This window comes from Ranitomeya imitator, chromosome 6 (assembly GCF_032444005.1).
Source record: "Ranitomeya imitator isolate aRanImi1 chromosome 6, aRanImi1.pri, whole genome shotgun sequence".
Lineage (NCBI taxonomy): Eukaryota > Metazoa > Chordata > Amphibia > Anura > Dendrobatidae > Ranitomeya > Ranitomeya imitator.
Window position 1 is genome coordinate 146,405,322 of NC_091287.1, and position 25,196 is coordinate 146,430,517.

General features: G+C 45.6%; 1 protein-coding gene across 1 annotated transcript in view; it reads left to right on the forward strand.

Annotated features, from left to right (window-relative positions):
• Positions 1-23,907, forward strand: part of LANCL2 (LanC like glutathione S-transferase 2) — a 79,309-nt gene extending 55,402 nt beyond the window's left edge. The window contains exons 8-9 of the mRNA XM_069730174.1: positions 19,548-19,620; positions 20,309-23,907. Of these exons, the coding sequence (XP_069586275.1) occupies positions 19,548-19,620; positions 20,309-20,385 (150 nt within the window). The 3' untranslated portion in view covers positions 20,386-23,907. The remainder of the gene's footprint in view (positions 1-19,547; positions 19,621-20,308) is intronic.
• Positions 23,908-25,196: the final 1,289 nt, after the last annotated feature.

Below are 25,196 nucleotides of genomic sequence, written 5' to 3' on the forward strand. Positions count from 1 at the left end.
GTGCAGGATTGGAGCAGCACATGTCAGAATGGGGGTGCAGGATGGGTGCAGCACATGACAGGATGGGGACGCAGGATGGAGCAGCTCATGACAGGATGGGGACGCAGGATGGAGCAGCTCATGACAGGATGGGGACGCAAGATGGAGCAGCACATACCAGGATGGAGACCATATACCAACATAGATGCTCGCCACCCGGGCGTAGAACGGGTTCAATAGCTAGTATATATATATATATATATACCGCTCACCTGACCGTTCACGTGACCGCGAAGTCATTGAAGGTCCTTCACTCACTGCATTCTTAGGAACAGAGTCAGACGGTTGCAGCGGTGACAGCCAGGGTCCTTCGGAGGGATGAGTATATCCATATTTTTTATTTTTATTCTTTATTTTTTACATGAATATGGATCCCAGGGCCTGAAGGAGAGTCTCCTCTCCTCCAGACCCTGGGAACCATCCAGGATCGCTCCGTGCACCCGTACCCGGCGTATAAGACGACCCCCGACTTTTGGGACAATTTTTAGGGGTTAAAAAGCCGTCTTATACGCCGGAAAATACGGTGTATATATATATATATATACATATATATATATATATATATATATATATATATGTATGTATATATATATATATATATATATATATATATATAATGTCAGTGAGACACATATATATATATATATTAATCATATAATGAGAAGAAAAATGATTCAGCACTCACCCTTGCGCTTCTTCCAAGTGTGCTCTTTATTCAGCAAAACATACTATACATAGTATGAACCGGCATACGTAGTGATCTGTGAGGGAGCGGGAGTGAGGAGAGACCGGACGACGGCCGTTTTGCGCTACAGCGCTTCTACGGGTCCATGATATTAATATATCATACAGCGCTAGATAGCTTAAAAGCCGGTAATTCAATTGCCGGCTTTTCCTATCACCTTTTGTTGCATATTCCACACTACTAATGTTAGTAGTGTGTATGTGCAAAATGTGGGCGCTCTAGCTATTAAATTAAAGGGTTAAATCGCGGAAAAAATTGGTGTGGGCTCCTGCACAATTTTCTCCGCCAGAATGGTAAAGCCAGTGTCTGAGGGCAGATATTAAAGGAACACTGTCACCTGAATTTGGAGGGAACAATCTTCAGCCATGGAGGCGGGGTTTTGGGGTTTTTGATTCACCCTTTCCTTACCCGCTGGCTGCATGCTGGCTGCAATATTGGATTGAAGTTCATTCTCTGTCCTCCATAGTACATGCCTGCACAAGGCAATCTTGCCTTGCGCAGGCGTGTACTATGGAGCACAGAGAATGAACTTCAATCCAATATTGCAGCCAGCATGCAGCCAGCGGGTAAGGAAAGGGTGAATCAAACACCCAAAAACCCTGCCTCCATGGCTGAAGATTGTTCCCTCCAAATTCAGGTGACAGTGTCCCTTTAATAGCCTGGAGAGGGTCCATGGTTATTGCCCCCCCCCCCCCCTGGCTAAAAACATCTGCATCTGCCCCCAGCCACCCCAGAAAAAGCACATCTGGAAGATGCGCCTATTCTGGCACTTGGCCACTCTCTTCCCATTCCCGTGTAGCGGTGGGATATGGGGTAATGAAGGGTTAATGTCACCTTGCTATTGTAAGGTGACATTAAGCCAGATAAATAATGGAGAGGCGTCAATTATGACACCTATCCATTATTAATCCAATAGTATGAAATGGTTAAAAAAACACACACATTATTTCAAAGTATTTTAATGAAATAAATACACAGGTTGTTGTAATATTTTATTATACTGGTAATCCACCTGAAGACCCTTGTCACCTGGAACAAATGTAAAAAAAAAAACAACAATATTCCATACCTTCCGATGATCAGTCTCGTCCCACGCTGTAAATCCATCTGAAAGTGTTAACTAATTTTACAAGCAGAAGCCTGGTAATGCAGCCGCCCCTGTCTGTAAAAACCCTACGAATGAATGGAATGTAGGTGAATGACCTGTAGTTACCTCGAGTTGCGGTGATGCGCCCTCTGCTGGATGTCCTCATATGAACTCGAGCCTGGGAAAATATTCTGAAAAGTTCCCAGGCTGGAGTTCATATGAGGACATCCAGCAGAGGGCGCATCACCGCAACTCGAGGTAACTACAGGTCAGTAGTTACATACTACTGTACAGTTTATGTATATACAGTATACATACCCCTATACTATGTGTAGACATTTATCTTAGCTATTCTAACATGTCAGTGTGATTTTACTGTACACCGCACTGAATTGCCAGCTTTTCGCTAGAACACCGCTGCGTATTTCTCGCAAGTCACACTGTTGGTCTATGTGTAATCCGTATTTTTCTCGCCCCCATAGACTTTCATTGGCGTATTTTTTGCGCAATACGGTGACAAACGCAGCATGCTGCGATTTTCTACGGCCGTAGAAGACCGTATAATACGGATCAGTAAAATACGGCAGATAGGAGCTGGGCCATAGAGAATCATTGTACCGTATGCAATCCGTATTTTCTGCACCTCTTATACATCCGTAAAACTCGCTAGTGTGAGGCCGGCCTCACAAGTCTCTGGGTCTGTGAAAATCATGGCCAACACCCAGATGGAATCCATGTGCTGCTCATGATTAACACTGTAATGAATAAGAGAAGCTTTATTTATATATTTTTTTTCATCATTGAAAGTTGAAAATGTATTGCTATGTTTGCACATTAAAAATCATTTTTAAAAAAACAAAAAGATTTTAGTGTTAGTACATTCTGGGAGACACTGAAAAAGGAGCATCCAAAAAATCATACATTGATCTAATGCGGCAAGGCAAAAATATATAGTGTTGAACATGAGGTTGTTAGTTTAACATTCGGATCAGACTGTATGAAGCCCACTGCCTTGTCACGGCGAACCTCTCAGTGGATCCTAACATTTTTTGCCTTAAAGGAGTGGTGTTGTGTGCTTCCAACCGCAGTGACAAAATAAAGTTTCTATAATTAAATACACTGCTCAAAAAAATAAAGGGAACACTTAAACAACAGAATATAACTCCAAATAAATCAAACTTCTGTGAAATCAAACTGTCCACTTAGGAAGCAACACTGATTGGCAATCAATTTCACATGCTGTTGTGCCAATGGAATAGACAACAGATGGAAATTATTGGTAATTATCAAGACACACTCAATAAAGCTGTGGCTCTGCAGGTGGGGAACACAGACCACATCTCAGTACCAATGCTTTCTGGCTGATGTTTTGGTCACTTTTGAATGTTGGTTATGCTTTCACACTCATGGTAGCATGAGACGGACTCTGCAAACCACACAAGTGGTTCGGGTAGTGTAGCTCATCCAGGATGGCACATCAATGCGAGCTGTGGCAAGAAGGTTTGCTGTGTGTCAGCGTAGTGTCCAGAGGCTGGAGGCGCTACCAGGAGACAGGCCAGTACACCAGGAGAGAGACGTGGAGGGGGCTGTAGGAGGGCAACAACCCAGCAGCAAGACGGGCTACCTCCGCCTTTGTGCAACAATGAGCAGGAGGAGCACTGCCAGAGCCCTGCAAAATGACCTCCAGCAGGCCACAAATGTGCATGTGCAAGTAGAGGAGCTGCGGAGACACCATCACGTGTTTCTCAACGCAGGCAGTGAATAGCCAGGCCTTTCACCGGGAAGGAACAACCAAGGGAAGGGCAGCATCCAATAAAGGAAAACATCCAATAAAGGAAAACCACCTATGCCAAGCATGGTATCCATCCACAGACAGCTGTTTCGGGGTTTTTGCCCCTCATCAGTGTGGAGTAGGAAACTGGCTATCAGGAGCAGTGCCTAGTAGAAAGTCTATAAAGGCACGGATGATTGACCTCGTGGAGACCAAAACATCCAACACCGTGGAGACACCATCACGTGTTTCTCAACGCAGTGATCCAGAACACTTCCCCCAAATATGCAAATGCAAGTAGAGGAGCTGCGGAGACACCATCACGTGTTTCTCAACACAGGCAGTGAATAGCCAGGCCTTTCACCGGGAAGGAACAACCAAGGGAAGGGCAGCATCCAATAAAGGAAAACATCCAATAAAGGAAAACCACCTATGCCAAGCATGGTATCCATCCACAGACAGCTGTTTAAGGGGTATTGCCCCTCATCAGTGTGGAGTAGGAAACTGGCTATCAGGAGCAGTGCCTAGTAGAAAGTCTATAAAGGCACGGATGATTGACCTCGTGGAGACCAAAACATCCAACACCGCGGAGACACCATCACGTGTTTCTCAACGCAGTGATCCAGAACACTGCCCCCAAATATGCAAATGCAAGTAGAGGAGCTGCGGAGACACCATCACGTGTTTCTCAACGCAGGCAGTGAATAGCCAGGCCTTTCACCGGGAAGGAACAACCAAGGGAAGGGCAGCATCCAATAAAGGAAAACATCCAATAAAGGAAAACCACCTATGCCAAGCATGGTATCCATCCATAGACAGCTGTTTCGGGGTTTTTGCCCCTCATCAGTGTGGAGTAGGAAACTGGCTATCAGGAGCAGTGCCTAGTAGAAAGTCTATAAAGGCACGGATGATTGACCTCGTGGAGACCAAAACATCCAACACCGCGGAGACACCATCACGTGTTTCTCAACGCAGTGATTCAGAACACTACCCCCAAATATGCAAATGCAAGTAGAGGAGCTGCGGAGACACCATCACGTGTTTCTCAATGCAGGCAGTGAATAGCCAGGCCTTTCACCGGGAAGGAACAACCAAGGGAAGGGCAGCATCCAATAAAGGAAAACATCCAATAAAGGAAAACCACCTATGCCAAGCATGGTATCCATCCACAGACAGCTGTTTCGGGGTTTTTGCCCCTCATCAGTGTGGAGTAGGAAACTGGCTATCAGGAGCAGTGCCTAGTAGAAAGTCTATAAAGGCACAGATGATTGACCTCGTGGAGACCAAAACATCCAACACCGCGGAGACACCATCACGTGTTTCTCAATGCAGTGATCCAGAACACTGCCCCCAAATATGCAAATGCAAGTAGAGGAGCTGCGGAGACACCATCACGTGTTTCTCAACGCAGGCAGTGAATAGCCAGGCCTTTCACCGGGAAGGAACAACCAAGGGAAGGGCAGCATCTAATAAAGGAAAACATCCAATAAAGGAAAACCACCTATGCCAAGCATGGTATCCATCCACAGACAGCTGTTTCGGGGTTTTTGCCCCTCATCAGTGTGGAGTAGGAAACTGGCTATCAGGAGCAGTGCCTAGTAGAAAGTCTATAAAGGCACGGATGATTGACCTCGTGGAGACCAAAACATCCAACACCGCGGAGACACCATCACGTGTTTCTCAACGCTGTGATCCAGAACACTGCCCCCAAATATGCAAATGCAAGTAGAGGAGCTGCGGAGACACCATCACGTGTTTCTCAACGCAGGCAGTGAATAGCCAGGCCTTTCACCGGGAAGGAACAACCAAGGGAAGGGCAGCATCCAATAAAGGAAAACATCCAATAAAGGAAAACCACCTATGCCAAGCATGGTATCCATCCACAGACAGCTGTTTCGGGGTTTTTGCCCCTCATCAGTGTGGAGTAGGAAACTGGCTATCAGGAGCAGTGCCTAGTAGAAAGTCTATAAAGGCACGGATGATTGACCTGCGTTGAGAAACACGTGATGGTGTCTCCGCGGTGTTGGATGTTTTGGTCTCCACGAGGTCAATCATCCGTGCCTTTATAGACTTTCTACTAGGCACTGCTCCTGATAGCCAGTTTCCTACTCCACACTGATGAGGGGCAAAAACCCCGAAACAGCTGTCTGTGGATGGATACCATGCTTGGCATAGGTGGTTTTCCTTTATTGGATGTTTTCCTTTATTGGATGCTGCCCTTCCCTTGGTTGTTCCTTCCCGGTGAAAGGCCTGGCTATTCACTGCCTGCGTTGAGAAACACGTGATGGTGTCTCCGCAGCTCTTCTACTTGCATTTGCATATTTGGGGGCAGTGTTCTGGATCACAGCATTGAGAAACACGTGATGGTGTCTCCGCGGTGTTGGATGTTTTGGTCTCCACGAGGTCAATCATCCGTGCCTTTATAGACAAATGTGCATGTGTCTGCACAAACGGTTAGAAACCCACTCCATGAGGAAGGTCTGCGTGCCCGACGTCCACAGATGGGGGTTGTGCTCACAACCCAACACCGTGCAAGATGCTTGGCATTTGCCACAGAACACCAGGATTGGCAAATTTGCCACTGGCGCCCTGTGCTCCTCACAGATGAAAGCACGTTCACACTGAGCACATGTGACAGACGTGACAGACTGGAGACGCCGTGGAGAGCAATCTGCTGCCTGCAACATCCTTCAGAATGACCGCATTAGCAGTGGGTCAGTAATGGTGTCGGGTGGCATTTCTTTGGAGGGCCGGATGGCCCTCCGTGTGCTCACCAAAGGTAGCCTTACTGCCATTAGGTACCGAGATGAGATCCTCAGACCCCTTGTGAGACCCCCTTGCTAGTGCGGTTGGCCCTGGATTCCTCCTAATGCAGAACAATACCAGACCTCATGTGGCTGGAGTGTGTCAGCAGTTCCTGCAAAATGAAGGCATTGAAGCTATGGACTGGCTTGCCCCTTCCCCAGACCTGAATCCGATTGAACACATCTGGGACATCATGTCTCGCACCATCCACCAACGTCACGTTGCACCACAGACTGTCCAGGAGTTGGCGGATGCTTTAGTCCAGGTTTGGGAGGAGATCCCTCAGGAGACCATCCGCCGCCTCATCAGGAGCATGCCCAGGCGTTGTAGGGAGGTCATACAGGCACGTGGATGCGACACACACTACTGAGCATCATTTCCTTATCTTGAGGCATTTCCACTGAATTTGGATCAGGCTGTAACTTCATTTCCACTTTGATTTTGAGCATCATTACAACTCCAGACCTCCGTGGGATATTAGTTGTGATTTACGTTGATCATTTTTAGGTTTTATTGTTCTCAACACATTCTACTATGTAATGAATAAAGATTTACAACTGGAATATTTCATTCAATGATATCTTAGATGTGGGATTTTAGTGTTCCCTTTATTTTTTTGAGCAGTGTACATAATAGACTTTTTTTAAACTGATTTTGAGGGAAATGGTCCTAAATAAAGTGATTTCAGTGTTAGGGCGCATTCAGACATTCGTACAAATAAGTCCGGTATTGGACCGCACTGCGCGGACTGGTCGTGGGTCCTCTGAGCTCAGCATGGTAGCTTCATAAAAATATTTAAAGCTGTAACACTTGGGTTGGGAGTGTTGCATTTCGGTCCAGGTTTTCCACATTCATGTTGCCAGATCCAGCAGGTCACTTACACTACCTTTTCTCACGCTAGAGCAAGCTTCAGTTGTCTCCTCATCACATTGTCACGAGTCTGTCATGTCCTCCTGCGAGATCTGGGGTTGGGCGATATTTACATACTGCGATTCGCAGATCTTCCGTTTAGCCTGTGTGTTTTGTTTTTCATATTAAATAAACTTTGTTTCCTTTGGTGCTGAAGAGGTTAACAACTCTTTGTATTCTAGTTAGAGACATGCAGCTCCATCTCACAGCTGCACCTGACCTACTCTTTTTCTCTATAATAACTGGCTTGACCTTCTCATCCCGGCCTGTGAAAGTTTTGCTTCCTCGCTTGCTGGGGTTGTGCTGAAGTTGGAGTTCGTAGTTGCTGCTGGAGATTGTTTTATCTGCTGATATGCTTTCTCCATTCTCCTATTCTGATTTGGTTTGTACATTCCTATCCTTCGCTTAATTCCTCTCTACCCTTGGTGAGTATTTTTGTATGTAAGTTGCTTTTTTGTTATCCCTGTTTGTCTTACCTGTATATACACTAACACATCTGTCCCAGGCCTCCCTGGGAGGGGGATGGGACAGGTTATGACATTAGCAGGAGCATAGTAAGGTTGAGGTTTCTCTCTATAAAAAAGAGCATCCCTGGGAAAGGGATAGTTAGGGTCCCAGTTCCAGGGACAGTTTGAGGGACCCCCTTCCTTACTGAAGACTGTCCAGCATGACACACATGAGCCATGTGGTGTTAGTCCTTTATGCAGACTCTGCTAGGCCTGCTACAGAGAAGTTGGATAAGTGAAATCTACACCCACTAGAACTCTGCTTCTGCTGACTGCCTCCCAATCACCGGTCATTTGCACTGCACATACATAGTGCAAACTTTTACTAAATTCTAAAAAAAAAAAATGGAAGAATGGCAGAAAAAAAACCCTCTTCCTGTCTCTTTTCTTCTGATGCTGATCGCTACAGTGATATCACCAGAAGTGTACTTGGACAGTGCTCACTCTGTGAAGCGAGCACTGTAAATCAGAAGTGAAGAAAAGCCTCCAATATTTAAATGAGGAGGCTTAACAATGCACCCAACGCTTGGCTATGCCAGAGATGCACTAAAACCTCCTCATTTGCTTCTGAATTAAGTACCGTAACTTTCTCAGGCATTGAACCTGTAGCAGTAATTGTGCTAGCATGGTTGTTATAGGGGTGTTGTAGCTGTTTGTTCTGACTCAAAGTCCGTTTACGAGATCACCAGCCAAATTGTGGTACTCTGCCCTCTGTCACGAGCGTGCGGAAGAAATATATGCACACCCTTGTTTGCATAACAATTCTGTCTATTCCCATGGGCAGGTTTGTAATAGCATTTACAGACAAATGTAGTTCCTATTGAAAATTTCCATTAGCTGCCTCCTTCAAACAAACGTGTTATTTTTTTTTTTACCTATTTTGTCTTTCTGAGAATAGTGCCCATAACACAGTTTTCTCAAAATATTGCGTATGAGATAGAAAAATATTAGCCAAATATGAAACCTTAAGAAAATATTAAACAAAATAGAAGACTGTTACCAGTTAATGCTACAAAATATAGAATATTTCAGAGAAGTCCCCTACAAAACTGTATAGCCCATTTAAAATGGATTTTGTGGGTGATTGGGTGTTTAAAAATCGCTTCAAAGCATACCGTACTTCCATGAATTATCACATTTCTAATTAACCTTGTGAACACAATACATTTTTATGACGTACTCTGCAAAAATTACATATGCCACCACATATATTCAGAAAATCTCATTAGGCACCTAGATCAATTCCTTGATGGGTGTAGTTTGTAAAATTGGGCCATCTATGCACCACTCTAGATGTATTCCTGAGGGATGTACTTTTGAATGGGGTCTGCTTTTCTGGCACCTCCAACCATTACAGCAAAATCTGCACTACTAAATGGCGGTCCTTCTTTTCTGAACCCTTCAGTGTGCCCGAATGGTATTTCTCAATCACGTATTGGTGTAGCCAGGAGAAAATGGGTAACAAATTGTGGGTTTCATTTACTCCTACCACTCCTTGCGAAAATGAAAAATTTTAGTCTGATACAATATTTTACTGGAAAAAGTTAGTTTTTCTTTTTTGCGTCCCAGTGTTATAAAGTTCCGTGAAACGCCTGTGCTCTCAAAATTTGTAAAATGGACTTACTTTTGTTGGTTATAGCTGTTCTGACACCTCTGGGGCTCTGTTAATGTGACATAGCATCCACAAACCATTTCACAAAACCTGCACAAAATATCGCTCCTTCTTACCTGAGCTTTGTGGTGTCCCCAAATAGTAGTTTCCTAACACATATAGGGTATTGCAGCATTCAGGAGAAATTGGGTAACACATTTTTTGGTCTATTTTCTCCAGCCGAACCTCGTGAAAACAAAAAAATTTGGGACTACAGCAATAAATTAAATTTTTCTCCTTCGCCTCATTGGGGGACACAGGACTGTGGGTGTATGCTTCTGCCGCCAGGAGGCTGACACTAAGTAAACTTAAAAAAAAAAGTTAGCTCCTCCTACATCGTATACACCCTGACACTGGCTGCCAGAGACTCCAGTTTATGCTTAGTGTCTCAAGGAGGCACATCTCTGGGTCCTGGCTTTTTTGGACCCGACTTTCAACTCTTGGATTGAGGGGGCGACGGACCTTTTTGAGGGTCCGATCTCCCCAAATCATCAACGGGCAAGCACGTGTGATTTTGCTCCACGTATCCTTCCCCGCTACGTGGGATCTTTCTCTGGACTTGGCCCTGACCACCCTGAGGTATCTAGACCCCAGGCTGTACAGGTGCTCCTGGATGTCCGTATGTTCCCCCTGATGTCTACACCCCTGCCGGGGGTGTTAGCTGGGGTAGAGGACGGTCCCTCTCCTTATCCTGGATAATGGAGTTTTGGGTGCCTGCACCGTCGTTCTTTCCACCCCGCGCTGAGTGTGGTGTGGGGGGGGAGGGGGCTCCTGTGTACCTGTGGCGCTGGAGTGCGGTGGTCCGGCTCTGGCTGGCGTCCACTTTTTTCTTGAGGCGCCTGCGGCTCTGCGGGCGGCGGCGCCGCGGCGTTTGGTCGGCGGCACCGCAGCGCTAGTTATCAGCGACGCCGCGGCGTTCGGTCGGCGGCGCCGCGGCGCTAGTTATCAGCGGCGCCGCAGCGCTCCGGAGCGGCGCCGCGGTGTAGAGGAGATCGGCGCCGCTGTCCCTCTGGAGGCTGCAGGCGTGGGGCTGTTCCTGGAGCCCGGGACTTCCGGGCGGCAGGACGCGCTGCGGGGCTCCGCCCCTTCCGGCGCGTCACGTCCGGTTCCGGTTTCTCCGGTCTCAGAGGGGGAAAATTGAGGCCGCGGCTTCAGGCCTGCTCTAGGGGCGGCTTAGATGGCGGGCCCTCCCTCTCTATAGCCTGCGGGACATATAAGACAGCACATTTGGAGCTTCGTGCTGTCAGGATCCTCTGTATTCGTGGGGACACAGGACTGGGGTAAGTGCTTCTCTCTCCAGCTGGACTGAAGCATTCCCTTTTTTTCCCAGTCTCTCGCCCTGGGTATAGCATTGCGGGTCATTATGTCTAGAAAGGTTAAGACTCACACGGTTCTTTTTACCGGTTGTGTATCTTGTAATGCCCTTTTTCCACACGCCCAAAGTAATCGCCTCTGTGAGGCCTGTGACTCTGAACAGGTCCAGGAGCCCCCCCCCTGCCAGTCCTCCAGTGGTCTCTCCGGCGCCGGTCCCTCAGCCAGATGCTGTGGTAGCTCCTCCGGAATGGGTCACGTCCTTATCACAATCCATGGCGTCCCTTACTGAAGCGATCAAATCGCTGCAGACCCCGGCGGTCGGGACCGGTAATCCGCCTGTCGCAGAAAGGGCCTTGGGGTCTCAAGAGTCTGCAGCCTGCAGGGGGCGCGCTCTCACTCGGCAGACGCATGGAAAGCGGACTCGCAAAGCGTCTCCCAGGCACTCAGGTGCTTCCGCATCCTGGAGTTCTGTATCTCGCTCTCCTTCCCCTGCAGAAAGCGGTGAAGTTGAGACTTACTACGAGTCAGAAGGGTCTCTTAATTTTGATAAACCTGGGTTTCAGGAGTCGGTAGACAGCCTAATTGAAGCTGTCAATCAGTCTTTGGGGATAGAAGACGAGCTCGTCTCTTCCTCTGATCATAAGGTCTCATTTAAGCGGTCTAAACGGGCCCATAGGGTTTTTTCCTCTCATCCTGAGTTCGAGGATCTGATTCGACGCAATAGGGAGCACCCGGACAAACGCTTTTCAGGGCAAAGAGCTCTGAAGGCTAGGTATCCCTTTGTTTCGAAAATTTGTAGTGATTGGGCAGAAAATCCTTCTGTAGATCCTCCAGTATCCCGTTTAGCCTCTAACACGTTACTATCTCTCCCTAATGGCTCTTCGATTAAGGATCCTACGGATCGTCTTATAGAGAGCTTGGCTCGTTCCGTCTTTGAGGCCTCAAGCTCTGCTCTTTTTCCTTCTTTTGCGGCAACCTGGGTTGCCAGGGCTATGATATCTTGGTCTGACTCGTTATCAAAGGCTCTTCAGGAAGGTAATGTGTCAGCTGAATTGGCTGAAATGTCTTCTCAGGTAGCTATGGCCGGTAGTTATCTGATTAACGCATCTCTGGATGCGGCTGATTGTGCTTCCTCGGCTGCATCTAATGCCATTGCTATCAGAAGGGCCCTTTGGTTGAGATCCTGGCGGGCTGATTCTACCTCTAAGAAATCTCTTACATCCCTGCCGTATCAGAGTGGTCGCTTGTTCGGAGAAAAGCTGGATCAGCTCATTTCTGACTCCACAGGAGGGAAAAGTAAGTTCCTTCCTCAGCAGAGGGCCAGACAGCCTTTTCGGCGCCATTTTCAGGCTCGCTTTAAAACCTTTCGCTATGTCAGATGGGCCCCAGCATCAGGTTCTCCTGCGCATGGTCGACCCAATCAGGACAGAGACGGTCGGACCCCTTATACGGCCAGCCAGGGGGGAAGAATGCGTCCCCAGTCCTCTAGATCTAGAGGATCTAGGACGCAAAGATTTTCGGCCAAGTGACTGGAGGCCTCTTTCGGGCATCTCCAAAAAGGTAGGCGGACGTCTACTTTTATTTCGCCAGGTCTGGCTTCAGTTAATCCACGACCAGTGGGTGACAGAGCTCATATCTTCAGGTTACAAAATAGAGCTGGTCTGTCTACCTCCTCCTCGGTTCTTTCCATCCCGTCTTCCCAAGTGCAAATCTCTTCGTCAAAGCTTGTTCAAAGCCATAGAGTCTCTCCGTATCAGCGGTGTCATATCTCCTGTTCCAAAGGAAGAAAGATTCCAGGGTTTTTATTCCAATCTTTTTGGTAGTTCCCAAAAAGGACGGAGCAGTGAGGCCTATCTTAGATCTCAAACTCTTAAACAAGTTTGTCCGCGTTTGACACTTTCGGATGGAGTCTCTGCGGTCGGTCATCGCCTCTCTGGAAAAAGGAGAATTTTTGGCCTCAGTAGACATTCAGGATGCTTATCTTCACATTCCCATCTTTCCGCTCCATCAAAGATTTCTCCGGTTTGCCGTAAACAATCTACATTTCCAGTTCACGGCATTACCTTTCGGACTGGCTTCCGCTCCCAGGGTGTTCACAAAAGTCATGTCGACTGTGGTGTCCATTCTGCACTCCCGAGGTATTGTCATCTTGCCATACCTGGACGATCTACTGATCAAGGGACCGACTTTTCAGTCTTGCAAGGAAAATGTCGACATCACTCTGGACAACCTGTCCCGTCTAGGTTGGTTGGTAAATTTAAGGAAGTCATCTCTACGGCCGTCTCGAAAAATCTCTTTTTTAGGCATGATCTTTGACACCTCTCAAGCCTTAACTATCCTTCCCCAGGACAAGGTCCTAGCCCTTCGGCGGGAAGTGAGGAACCTTCTACAACCATACCCTCATACAATTCGGTCCGGGATGAGGGTGTTAGGAAAGATGGTTGCAACCATAGAGGCGGTTCCGTTTGCACAGTTTCATCTTCGACCCCTCCAACTTGCAATCCTATCAGCATGGAACAGAAATCCTCTTTCTCTCAACCGCAATTTTCGGTTGTCTTTCCAAACCAGACAGGCCCTCGCTTGGTGGCAAAACAGCTCTTCTCTACTCAGGGGGAAGTCCTTTCCCCCAACCAATTGGCTCGTGGTCACAACAGATGCCAGTCTCCTGGGTTGGGGAGCAGTGTTCTTCCATCACACAGCTCAGGGACGCTGGTCTCCTCGGGAATCAGATCTCCCCATCAATATCTTAGAGATTCGAGCGGTCCGGCTAGCCTTGTTACGTTTTCACCATCTTCTGGCGGGTCGCCCTGTCCGGATTCAATCGGACAACGCTACAGCAGTAGCTTACATAAATCACCAGGGGGGCACCCGCAGCAAGGCAGCCATGCAGGAGGTAAAACTGATTCTACTCTGGGCGGAGAGAAATCACTCTGTGATCTCAGCGGTCCACATTCCGGGCGAAGAAAACTGGGCGGCAGATTTCCTAAGCCGTCAGGGTCTAGCCTCCGGGGAATGGTCTCTACACCCCGAGGTGTTTTTGCAGATATGCCATCTTTGGGGAACTCCAGATGTGGATCTAATGGCGTCCAAGGTGAATGCCAAGGTGCCCAGTTTTGTCTCTCGGTACCGAGATCCCCAGGCTATCGCAGTGGATTCGCTGGTACTGTCGTGGAACCAATTTCGTCTCTCTTATCTATTCCCTCCTCTGGCACTGCTCCCGAGAGTAATCAAGAAGATCAAATCAGAGAGAGTGCCGGCCATCCTGATCGCTCCGGATTGGCCACGACGGACCTGGTATGCAGACCTGGTACAACTTCTAGCCGGGGTTCCCTGGCGGCTCCCCGATCGGCCAGATCTTCTATCTCAAGGGCCGATCTACCACCAGAACTCAGAGGTCCTACGTTTGACGGCCTGGCCGTTGAATCTTGGGTTTTAACTCAGGCTGGTTTTTCTCAAAAAGTGGCTGATACCATGATCAGTGCACGTAAGTCCGTTTCGGCTAGGATCTATTATCACACTTGGAAGGTGTTTCTTTCCTGGTGTAGAGATCGCGGGCTGCCCCCTCTGCGTTTCTCCGTTCCTAACATTCTAGCCTTCAAGCAGGCCTGGATTCTGGGCTTGCTCCGAGTACCCTTAAAAGGCAGGTTTCGGCTTTATCGGTCCTTTTTCAGCGCAGGATTGCTCCTAATCGTCAAGTCAGGACTTTTTTCCAGGGAGTCGCTCATAGAGTCCCTCCTTATAGGACTCCTTTGGAAGCTTGGGACCTTAATCTGGTCTTAAGGGCTTTACAGGACGCTCCTTTTGAGCCTCTTCAAGAGGTTTCTTTGATGTTTCTCTCTTGGAAAGTCGTATTTTTAGTGGCCATAACATCCATAAGACGGGTATCGGAGCTGGCAGCTTTCTTGTCGTCCTCCTTTTTTGTGATTTCATCAGGACAAGGTGGTGCTCAGACCAGCACCGTCCTTCTTGCTGAAGGTTGTTTCATCTTTTCACATTAATGAAGATATTGTTCTGCCCTCTTTTTGCCCGGCTCCTACGCACCGTGTAGAAAAAGCGCTCCATACGTTGGATCTGGTGAGAGCTCTGAGGAGGTACGTTTCTCGTACGGCCCCCTTTCGCCAGACGGATGCTCTGTTCTTCCGCAGGGTCGCAGGAAGGGATGCGCGGCTTCAAAATCTACCCTGGCCAGATGGATAAGGGCGACCATTCAGGAGGCTTATCGCTCCTTGGGCATGATGGTGCCGGCCGGAATCAAGGCTCATTCGACTAGAGCAGTGGGGGCTTCCTGGGCTGTTCGGCACCAGGCCTCAGCAGAACAGGTTTGCAAGGCTGCGACCTGCACTAGTCTGCATACATTTGTTAAACATTATAATGTCCATTCCCAGACCTCTGCAGATGCAAGTCTGGGTAGAAGAATTCTTCAAGCGGCAGTGGCGCATTTATAGACAAACTTTATCTGGATGTCGTTTTCTGGTGAGTGATTTTCCCCACCCAGGGACTGCTTTAGGACATCCCACAGTCCTGTGTCCCCCAATGAGGCGAAGGAGAAATAGGGATTTTTGTGTTACTCACCGTAAAATCCTTTTCTCCGAGACGCTCATTGGGGGACACAGCTCCCTCCCTGGTAGCCTTATGGCTGCTTTGGTTTTATCTGATTACATTAGTCAGTAGGATCTTTTCTAGACATAAAGTTTCTGTACTTATGCTGTTATATTATTTTTTGAGTTTTTTTGTTCTCCTACTGCTTTTTGCACCAAACTGGAGTCTCTGGCAGCCAGTGTCAGGGTGTATACGATGTAGGAGGAGCTAACTTTTTTTTTTAAGTTTACTTAGTGTCAGCCTCCTGGCGGCAGAAGCATACACCCACAGTCCTGTGTCCCCCAATGAGCGTCTCGGAGAAAAGGATTTTACGGTGAGTAACACAAAAATCCCTATTTCAAATTCACTTCCCAATGTTATAAACTTTTGTGAAGCACTTGTATGGGTCAAAAATGCTCACGTCACCTCTAGATGAATTCCTTGATGGGGGTAGGCTCTAAAATAAGTTCACTTGTTGGGGGTTGAGTTGAGAGTTTTGCTTGTTCAAAACCTCAGGGTAACTGAAAATGTTACATGGTTTTCACTATCCAGACAAGTTTGCCCTCCAAATTAAAATAACACATCTTCTCTTTCGTGTCATGTTATGAGCCCAAATAATCTATTCTGACAACATACAGCGTGCGACAGTGTTCAGTAAAAATTGCATGAACATATTTTTGGTGCTTTTTCTCTAATTGCAGCTTGTCAACATGAAACATTTCAGACTAAAGCAATATTTTATTTGAAAAAATATAATTATTTTTTTTTCATTCCACTTTGCTGTGTTAATTTCTATGAAGCATCTGAACAAACTTCCTGAATGTGGTTTTGAATACTTCAAGAGTTGCCATTTATAACATGGTGGTACTTTTGGGGTTTTCTAACATATGATCCTTTCAAAGTCACTTCAAAACTGAACAAGTCCGTAAAAAAAAACAGATTTGTTTTTGGTTTGTTTTTTTAAATGAAAAATTTCTGATAAACGTAACCCTTCTATAACATCCTAAAAAAAATATCAAAGTTTGAAAAATGATTCTGATGTAAAGTAGACATGGTACATGTTATTTAATAACTATTTGGTGAATTTATCTGTTATATGGGCATATGGGCATACATATTAAAAGTTTGAAAATTGTTTTTTTTTCTAAATTTTTTCCAATATTTCTATAAATATACACACATTTTCAACTATTAAAATTCACCACTACCATGAAATACAAAGGGCCTGATTCATAAAGATTGTCTGTCTTCACACCGGTCTTGATCAGGAGATGTGCTGGAGTTAGACACTCCTGATTCATGAAGAGGTGTACGCCTCCTAACAGTTATGCTGGAGTAAGATTTGTTTCGTAGCGAGCGCCACCTCTTATCAAGAATGTGAACAGTGGCAGTCACCACTCCCCAGCTCCTCTCACTTTATCAGGGCTGGACGAAAAAAAATTGTGTGAGAAGGCTAAAAAAAGGAAAAAATTAATTCAGCCTCGAGTTTTGCCTGTGACGCTAGTCACTACTCACGGACATGCTGTGAGGCAGGGTAGTCGAGATGGCAGGGATCACATACCAAGAGAGCTTGTCGTAAACTAAGGGGAAATACATAGGTACAGTCAGGTCACAGTCCAATATTAGAATTTAAAGTAGCTAGCAGATGAAGACAAAGGGGCTAGGCAAACGGATGGTGAAAGGCAAATCCAAGGTTGGACAACAAAGAATAAAAGAACTCGGGGAACAGACCCAACACACACCACGTGAGCTAAGCTACAATTGGCAGTAATTGTAGGCAATTGCTAGATAATGACTCTGAACTTAAGACGCATGGAAGAAACCCTGCATCCTCAGCTTTGATTTGGCATCTGGACTGTCACTAAGAGCACTGACAGCTCAGCACATCCTAGCCCTAGATTGTGCCAAGACACACCAATAGGAGGAATTGTGACAGCGCCAACATTTTTAGAAATTTCAAAGCTTTGATGAATCTGGCCTAAAGTGATTATAAAACCAGTCTCAGAATCACTGGGATTGGAAGAAGCATTGCAAAGTTATTGCCTCATAAAGTGACACATGCTGAGGTCTGGTTAGGATAGAAGCGCACAAAAGGGCAAGAGAAATGAGAGAGAGGGTGAGGGTGATAGTAGTGCTCACCTGGGGTGGTTGTGTATGGACGCAGATCCAATAAGAGCCCTGTGGCTGGAGGAAAAATTCCTTTCCTCTAGATAGAAATTCACTTCAGTGGAGCGATCACGTGATCCCTTCACTGAAATGAATAAAGTTACACATGTCAGATTTGAAAAACGCGGCTCTGTAGGGAAGGTTGTAACAGGCTTTTGTGGTGAGGAAGGACAACATTTTCTTTGAATTTCGTGTTCTTAAGTAAAGCATAGAAGAAATAATTTATTTTCTCACAGAATTTTATAGTACACTAGATGGTGGCCCGATTCTAACGCATCGGGTATTCTAGAATATGCATGTCGACGGAGTATATTGCACAGCCCACGTAGTATATTGCACAGCCCACGTAGTATATTGCCCAGCCACGTAGTATATTGCCCAGGCACGTAGTATATTGCCTAGCCACGTAGTATATTGCACAGTCACGTAGTATATTGCCCAACCACGTAGTGTATTGCCCAGCCACGTAGTATATTGCCCAGTGACGTAGTATATTGCCCAGTGACGTAGTATATTGCCCAGCAACGTAGTATATTGCCCAACCACGTAGTATATTGCCCAGCCACGTAGTATATTGCACAGTCACGTAGTATATTGCCCAGTCACGTAGTATATTGCCCAACCACGTAGTAAATTGCCCAGTGACGTAGTATATTGCCCAGCCACGTAGTATATTGCCCAACGACGTAGTATATTGCCTAGTGACGTAGTATATTGCGCAGCCACGTAGTATATTGCCCAGTGACGTAGTATACAGCACAGAGCCACGTAGTATATTGCCCAGTTACGTAGTATATTGCTCAGTGATGTAGTATACAGCACAGAGCCACGTAGTATATTGCACAGCGACGTAGTATACAGCACAGAGCCACGTAGTATATTAACCAGTTACGTAGTATATTGCCCAGTTACATAGTATATTGCCCAGTGATGTAGTATACAGCACAGAGCCACGTAGTATATTGCACAGCGAAGTAGTATACAGCACAGAGCCACGTAGTATATTGGCCAGTCACGTAGTATATTGCCCAGCTACGTAGTATATTGCCCAGCCAGGTTTGTCACAGGTTAAAAAATAAAATATAAACATATACTCACCTTTCCGAGGGCCCCTTGTAGTCCACGGCAGCTTCCAGTCCCAGGGTTGGTATGCGCGCAGAGCCTGTGATGACGTCGCGGTCACATGACCATGATGTCATGGCAGGTCTTTCTAGCGCAGGCGCGCAGGGCCTGTGATGACGTCGCGGTCACATGACCGTGTCGTCATGGCAGGTCCTTCTCCCATACCATCTTTGCCACCGGAACATGCAACGGAAGATGGCGGCCGGCGCGAGCGACTACGGAGGGTGAGTTTAGCAGGTTTTTTTTAAATTATTTTTAACATTACATTTTTTACTATTGATGCCACATAGGCAGCGTCAATAGTAAAAAGTTGGGGACACACAGGGTTAATAGCGGCGGTAACGTAGTGTGTTACCCGCGGCATAACGCGGTCCGTTACCACCGGCATTTACCCTGTGTTAGTGGTGACCGGAAGGCAGTATGCGGGCGACAGACACTGACTGCGGGGAATAAGGAGCGGCCATTTTCTACCAGACTGTGCCCGTCGCTGATTGGTCGCAGCAGCCATGGCAGGCAGCTGGCGAGACCAATCAGCGAATGAATAACCGTGACAGACAGAAGGACAGACAGACGGAAGTGACCCTTAGACAATTATATAGTAGATTTTACCTACATGGGAACAGAAGAATTTTTTTCATGTCTTCACATTAGTTTGGCAAAATGAGTTTCTTATTTCATTTTATATTTTTGACAGATTTATATCCAAATTGTTAATTTTGTAATATTGAACTTAAGAACTTCAGTGCTGTATTTGGATAGACTGTGCTACTGGTCCTGGTGTATGTAGTGTGGACAGCTGTGTGCTCCTTTCAACTTTATCTTATCTAACACATGCCTCTGTTTTCTCTTTTAAGTTTGCAGAATGGTGTTTAGATTATGGCACACATGGATGCCGAATCCCTGACAGACCCTACTCTCTCTTTGAAGGTAACCCAACCATCTGTGTGCTAGTGTAATGTGGCTACCTTATGAAGACTTGATTATCTTCTTCCCGGGAGCTCTGTTTGGGCATATGGATACATAGAATGGGGTCATCACTCAGTATCATCCTCCATGAGCTAGACCAGAGACCACCTCTGTAAGGGCTACTCTAGTTCTAGCAGCCTGGATTACATGTAGTAAATTACATTGATAGCCATTCATTCATTCATTCATATTTTTTGTAAACATTTTGCTTTTGTTAATTGAGAAAAAATACAGGGATACAAAAAGCCAACAATGTGAACTGAGAACAATGACATTTTAAATAGTTTACCTTGTGACTAATGAGAGAGGGGAAAGTGTGGGGAAAGAACAAGTGTGAGGGGTAAACAGTACCTATCTATTGGTATGTTTGGGGTTATGCAAAAGTATTTTTAGACAGTAAGACGCACTTAATTTTCATTCTGTAAAGCTATATGTGTTGTAGTGCAGTGGTAGCACACGTGCGCAATGATGAGGCAGTGACCCAGCACAGTTCAAACAAAAAGTCTCTTTAATGCATTTACTTCACAGCATTAAATGTCCATCTCAAAAAAATAAATGGTAAAAAATACAGTATTTTTCCAATTTGTTTTTTTGTTTTTTTTCATGATCTTCGAATTACAAAATTCTCATTTCCTCTATCCTTTTGCAGGAATGGCTGGCACAATTCATTTCTTGTCAGACCTGATGACACCAGAGACTTCACGCTTTCCCGCATTTGAACTTTGATTGGCTGGTGGGAAAATATGGAGAGGAATTTGAGAAAATGAAGAGCTCAGACTTACTACATTTGGTGCCTCCACCTCATCTTGCCAACCTAGACTTGTCACCTGTTTTTACAGAAGAGCTGTTGCAGTGTTTTCTCTAGACACCACTGGAAACATTTCGGCTATCCTGAAATATGTCATTAACCTTGTGATACCGTTGTATGTTTGTTGAAATGGATAAATGATTTGTTGTTGTTGTTGTTTTTTTGTTACTTCAGTTTGGTAATGGAAATGTTGGTATTGATTGTTGACCCTCTTAAGACAAACCATTGAAAGAGAACCGTTTCATTTGTAGTGTATATTATATTCCAGCATTAAAGGGTTATTACTAAAATCACAAGTTACAACTTACTGGCAAGATAGGGGATAACTCCCTTGATCGCTGGTGATTTGACTGCTGGGGTCCTCACCGATACTTGTGGAAGCCTGAGAACCAGCTCTGCAGCCCCATCTCAAACAGAGCAGCAGTGATGCACATGGGCGGCCTCTTCTCCATTTGTTGGCAATGGGATTGTCGGGAATGTTCAGTTAAAGCACTCGTCTTCCTCCAGCCGTACCATGGATAGGACATAACTTGTGAGTGGGGGAATAAACCTCTTACACCAAGTTATACTATGAATCGGGCCATTGTAGAACTTGCAGAAATGGATGTAGACCGTACAAGACAGCTGATTGGTTGGCTGAACATCAGCACTCCCTGTGGACAATCTAATTTAAAGGAAAGCTTCAGAATAGTAGAGAACTAAGAGTAATCCTGCCTCAGAGGTTTACAATTATGCATGAGGTTCAGTAGAGGTTGTATCCTCAAATTAATTTTAAATAGAATGCCTGGGCAAGAAATAAACTTTAAGGGATATTTTTTTTGTATGACCCGCTTCCCATGAGAGGGAATGTTAAACATTGTTTTTAGTGCTTGTATTCTATTTTCTGTACAATTTTATGTATGCAGCCATCTTGCCTTAGCTACCGTTAAAGGGAATCTGTCAGCAGGTTTTTTGCTATGTAATGTGAGAGCTGCATAATATAAGGGCTGAGATCATGATTCTACGGATTTGTCACTTACTATGCTCTGTTTGCTGATTTAATACAATCTTTATCACTACAGGACTAGCTGCCTCATGCCTCCTAGTCCAACCATACCCCCAGCACTGATTAGCAGCTTCCTCTCACTATTCAATGTACACAGAAAGCTGCCAATCAGAGGTGTGGGCGGGGTTACACAGAGCTCAGCATTCAAGCTCTGCTAGATTTGCAGCAGAGAAATCAATGATTATATCAAAATGACAGCATGCAGACCAGAGACAACTGTGATTTATATCAAAACAGCTGCACCCAGTAATTTAAGTGGTACATCTCTGGAATCGGGGTGGTCTCTGTTTCCACATCATATTGCTGTCAGATTACGTGCTGACAAATTCCTTTTAACAGCTCTAGAGATGTGCTTTACTTTGTGGCTTTATACAAGCCCCATAGACAGGAATTGTTTGCAGATATTGACTCCCATTTCTCCAAGATCACCAGATCTGCTGCTATGTGATACAGTAATGTTTTCATGTGCTTGTAAGATAGGCAAGTCCTTCACATTTCTCACAACTGAACAGACTAGATCAGTGTTCCCCAAGTCCGGTCCTCAAGAGCCACCAACAGGTCATGTTTTCAGTATTTCCTTAGTATTGCACAGGTGATAACTGCATCACCTTCACAGGCAATAATTCCATCACCTGTGCAATACTAAGGAAATCCCGAAAACATGACCTGTTGGTGGCTCTTGAGGACCGGAGTTGGGGAACACTGGACTAGATTCTAGGCAGAGCTAGGCTAATCTCATGTATGGTCATGATGGAACAAGGGCACCGTGTGAAAACTGCATGATTGGTAACGGTGTTTGTAAGGGCCCTCCACATGTATTATGGGATGAATGTTCAATGCACCTTCATTACACAACAGATCTGACTCATTCATGATACTTTGACTTCTGCCTTTTTGGTGGCACCAGGGGACATGCAGATATAGGTTTACAGCCCAAAACTGCCCTCTGGAAGATTACACAACTGGTGCCTGTCCCGATTCATCAGATGCCCTAAATAAGTGGTTACAGTTAATTAAGAAAAGTAAAACAAAAAACAACCCACCCAATAATCTCTACAATGTCTGACATACACATATGACATAAGGGTTTTTTTCGGACAACCTTCTAAGTCCTGGCCTCAAGTATCTCTTTACACGATTGGCATGTACCTTAGCCTTCTTAAGGGAATCTGATACTTGGTTGTTGTTGCGCCATCTGAGAGCAGCAGAGTTTGTCACTTACTGGGCTTCCTGTTGTAGTTTTGATAAAAATCCCTGTTTTATCTGCTGTAGATCTACCAGTTCTCTGAATGCTGAGCTCTGTATAGCTCCGTTCACATCAATAATTGGCATCTTTCTGTGTACACTGTGCATAGGCAGAAAGCTGCCAATCCGTTGTGGGGGCGGGGTTATGCAGAGCTCATGAATATGGAGGACAACATGGCAGCAGGTGTACTAGTCCTCTAGTGTTAATCTGCTACTAAAACAGTGAATGTATCAAAACTGCAGCAAGTAGCCCAGTAAGAGGCACATTACTTTAAACAAGGCTACATTATGCTACACTCAGATTATGGTGCAAAAATCTGGTAACAGATTGATTCCATTTATCTACAGCAGGGGTCCCCAACTCCAGGCCTCGAGGGCCGCCAACAGTGCAGGTTTTCAGGATTTCTTTAGTATTGCATCGGTGGTAATGTGATCATCTGCACAGGTGATGATTCCAACCCCTGTGCAATACTAAGGAAATCCTGAAAACCTGCACTGTTGGCGGCCCTCGAGGCCTGGAGTTGGGGACCACTGATCTACAGATTGTTTGTCCAATGGACACGGACGTCCCTGCGTGCACCATTTGTACCTAGCAGGGCTTGGTCTTCATGTGAGTGTTTGCTGGTAACTGTAGTGTTAAACATGATACTGTAGAATCAACATGATACCTTACAAATTGCCCTTGGTTAAATGTGATGTATAACAGATCAAGTATGTGGTGGGTACATGTCCTAAAATAGGGGAGCAATTTTCATATTTTGTAATAAGTCGGTTAAGACTTGTCAGAACATTTGATCTATCTTATTATGAAAATCCATTGATTTCAGTGATGTACTGCCTGAGGCATTATCAAACTCCATTGCTTTTAGATGAGGGATTAGATGTCGTTTGATTTTATGGATGTGTGTCTGTCTCTGATGCTCAGTGTGTACCTGAAATATTAGCGGTAACTTACCTGCAGCCCTGTTCACGTGTTCTGTGTTTCTGTGTATGTGACCTTTTTATTGCTGTGGTCAAAATATAAAAAGCTGATAACAATTGCCTGTAACTTTTAAATGTAAGTCTTCTGCACCAAAACTACAGTAAATTCTGTTTATATGAATCAGTATATTTTGATTGAAAACATAAAAAATCAATGTGCACATATGAAGTGGTAGTCACTGTTCTTTTCCCATCAGAGTTGTGTACGGTCGCGTTTCCATCCTTATGAGTTTGACATATGCTAGAAAGTGTTCTTTGGCCTCTAGTTCGCTGTCATACTGTACATCCACAAAGATTTTGTTTTTAATGTATTGGAAAATATTGGCTCAATAGTGATAAAAATCAATGTATGATACAAACTGCTATATCACGTCCATCCTCCTTGCGTTACATTGTGTACCGATAGCTGCTTTTATATTGACAATTGTGTCAAAAAAAGGTACTCCTATAATATGATACATAGCTCTTTTAAAGAAAAGCCACTATCTACAATGTTTCAATCTAAAGAAATGACCAAGATTTAGCGTGGAGGTTGATATAAACTGCGTAGTACTCCAGTTTATGTCAATGCATAGCTTTACTAACATTAAATGTGCAGTAAATATACTATGAAAAAGGTAATCATATTGCTGCAGTTGTAACTAAAAAAAATACACATACTGTACACGGCAAACTCTGCCAATAACTCCAAACAGGCTATTTGCACCACCTGCCATGCCCGCATCAGCAGGGGTAGCAAAACTACCAGCCTGACCACCAACAGCATGATCAGGCACATGGCAGCAAAGTACCCGACTTTGTGGGCTGAACCCCAGTGTCCTGGATCACTGTCTGCGGGTGACACCACTGCTTCTTCCGCTGTTGTGCACATGGCAGCAAAGTACCCGACTTTGTGGGCTGAACCCCAGGGTCCAGGATCACTGTCTGTGGGTGACACCACTGCGTCTTCCGCTGTTGTGCATGGAAGCCAATCCCTGTCCATGGTGCCTGCAAAGATGCCTCCTGCCCTGCACCTGTCGCACACACTCAAGTAGCACAATCATCAAGCACATCCACATCCTTGTCCCAGCGCAGCGTTCAGTTATCCATACCCCAGTCCTTGGTACGCAAGTGGAAATACGCTGCCAACGCCCCACAGGCCACACTACTAGATTCACACATTTCTCATCTGCTTGCGCTTGAAATGTTGCCTTTTTGGCTCGTGTAGACGTTAGCTTTCCGCAACCTGATGGCGGTGGCCGCCCCAAGGTACTCGGTCCCCAGCCGCCACTATTTCTCCCAGGGTTTCATCTCCGCATTACACAAGCATGTTTACCACAACATTAGCCGTGCCCTCATCAATGCTGTTACTGGGAAAGTCCACCTAACCACGGACACGTGGACAAGTGATTGTGGGCAGGGACGTTACATCTCACTGACGGCACACTGGGTTAACATAGTGGAAACCGGGACCCAGTC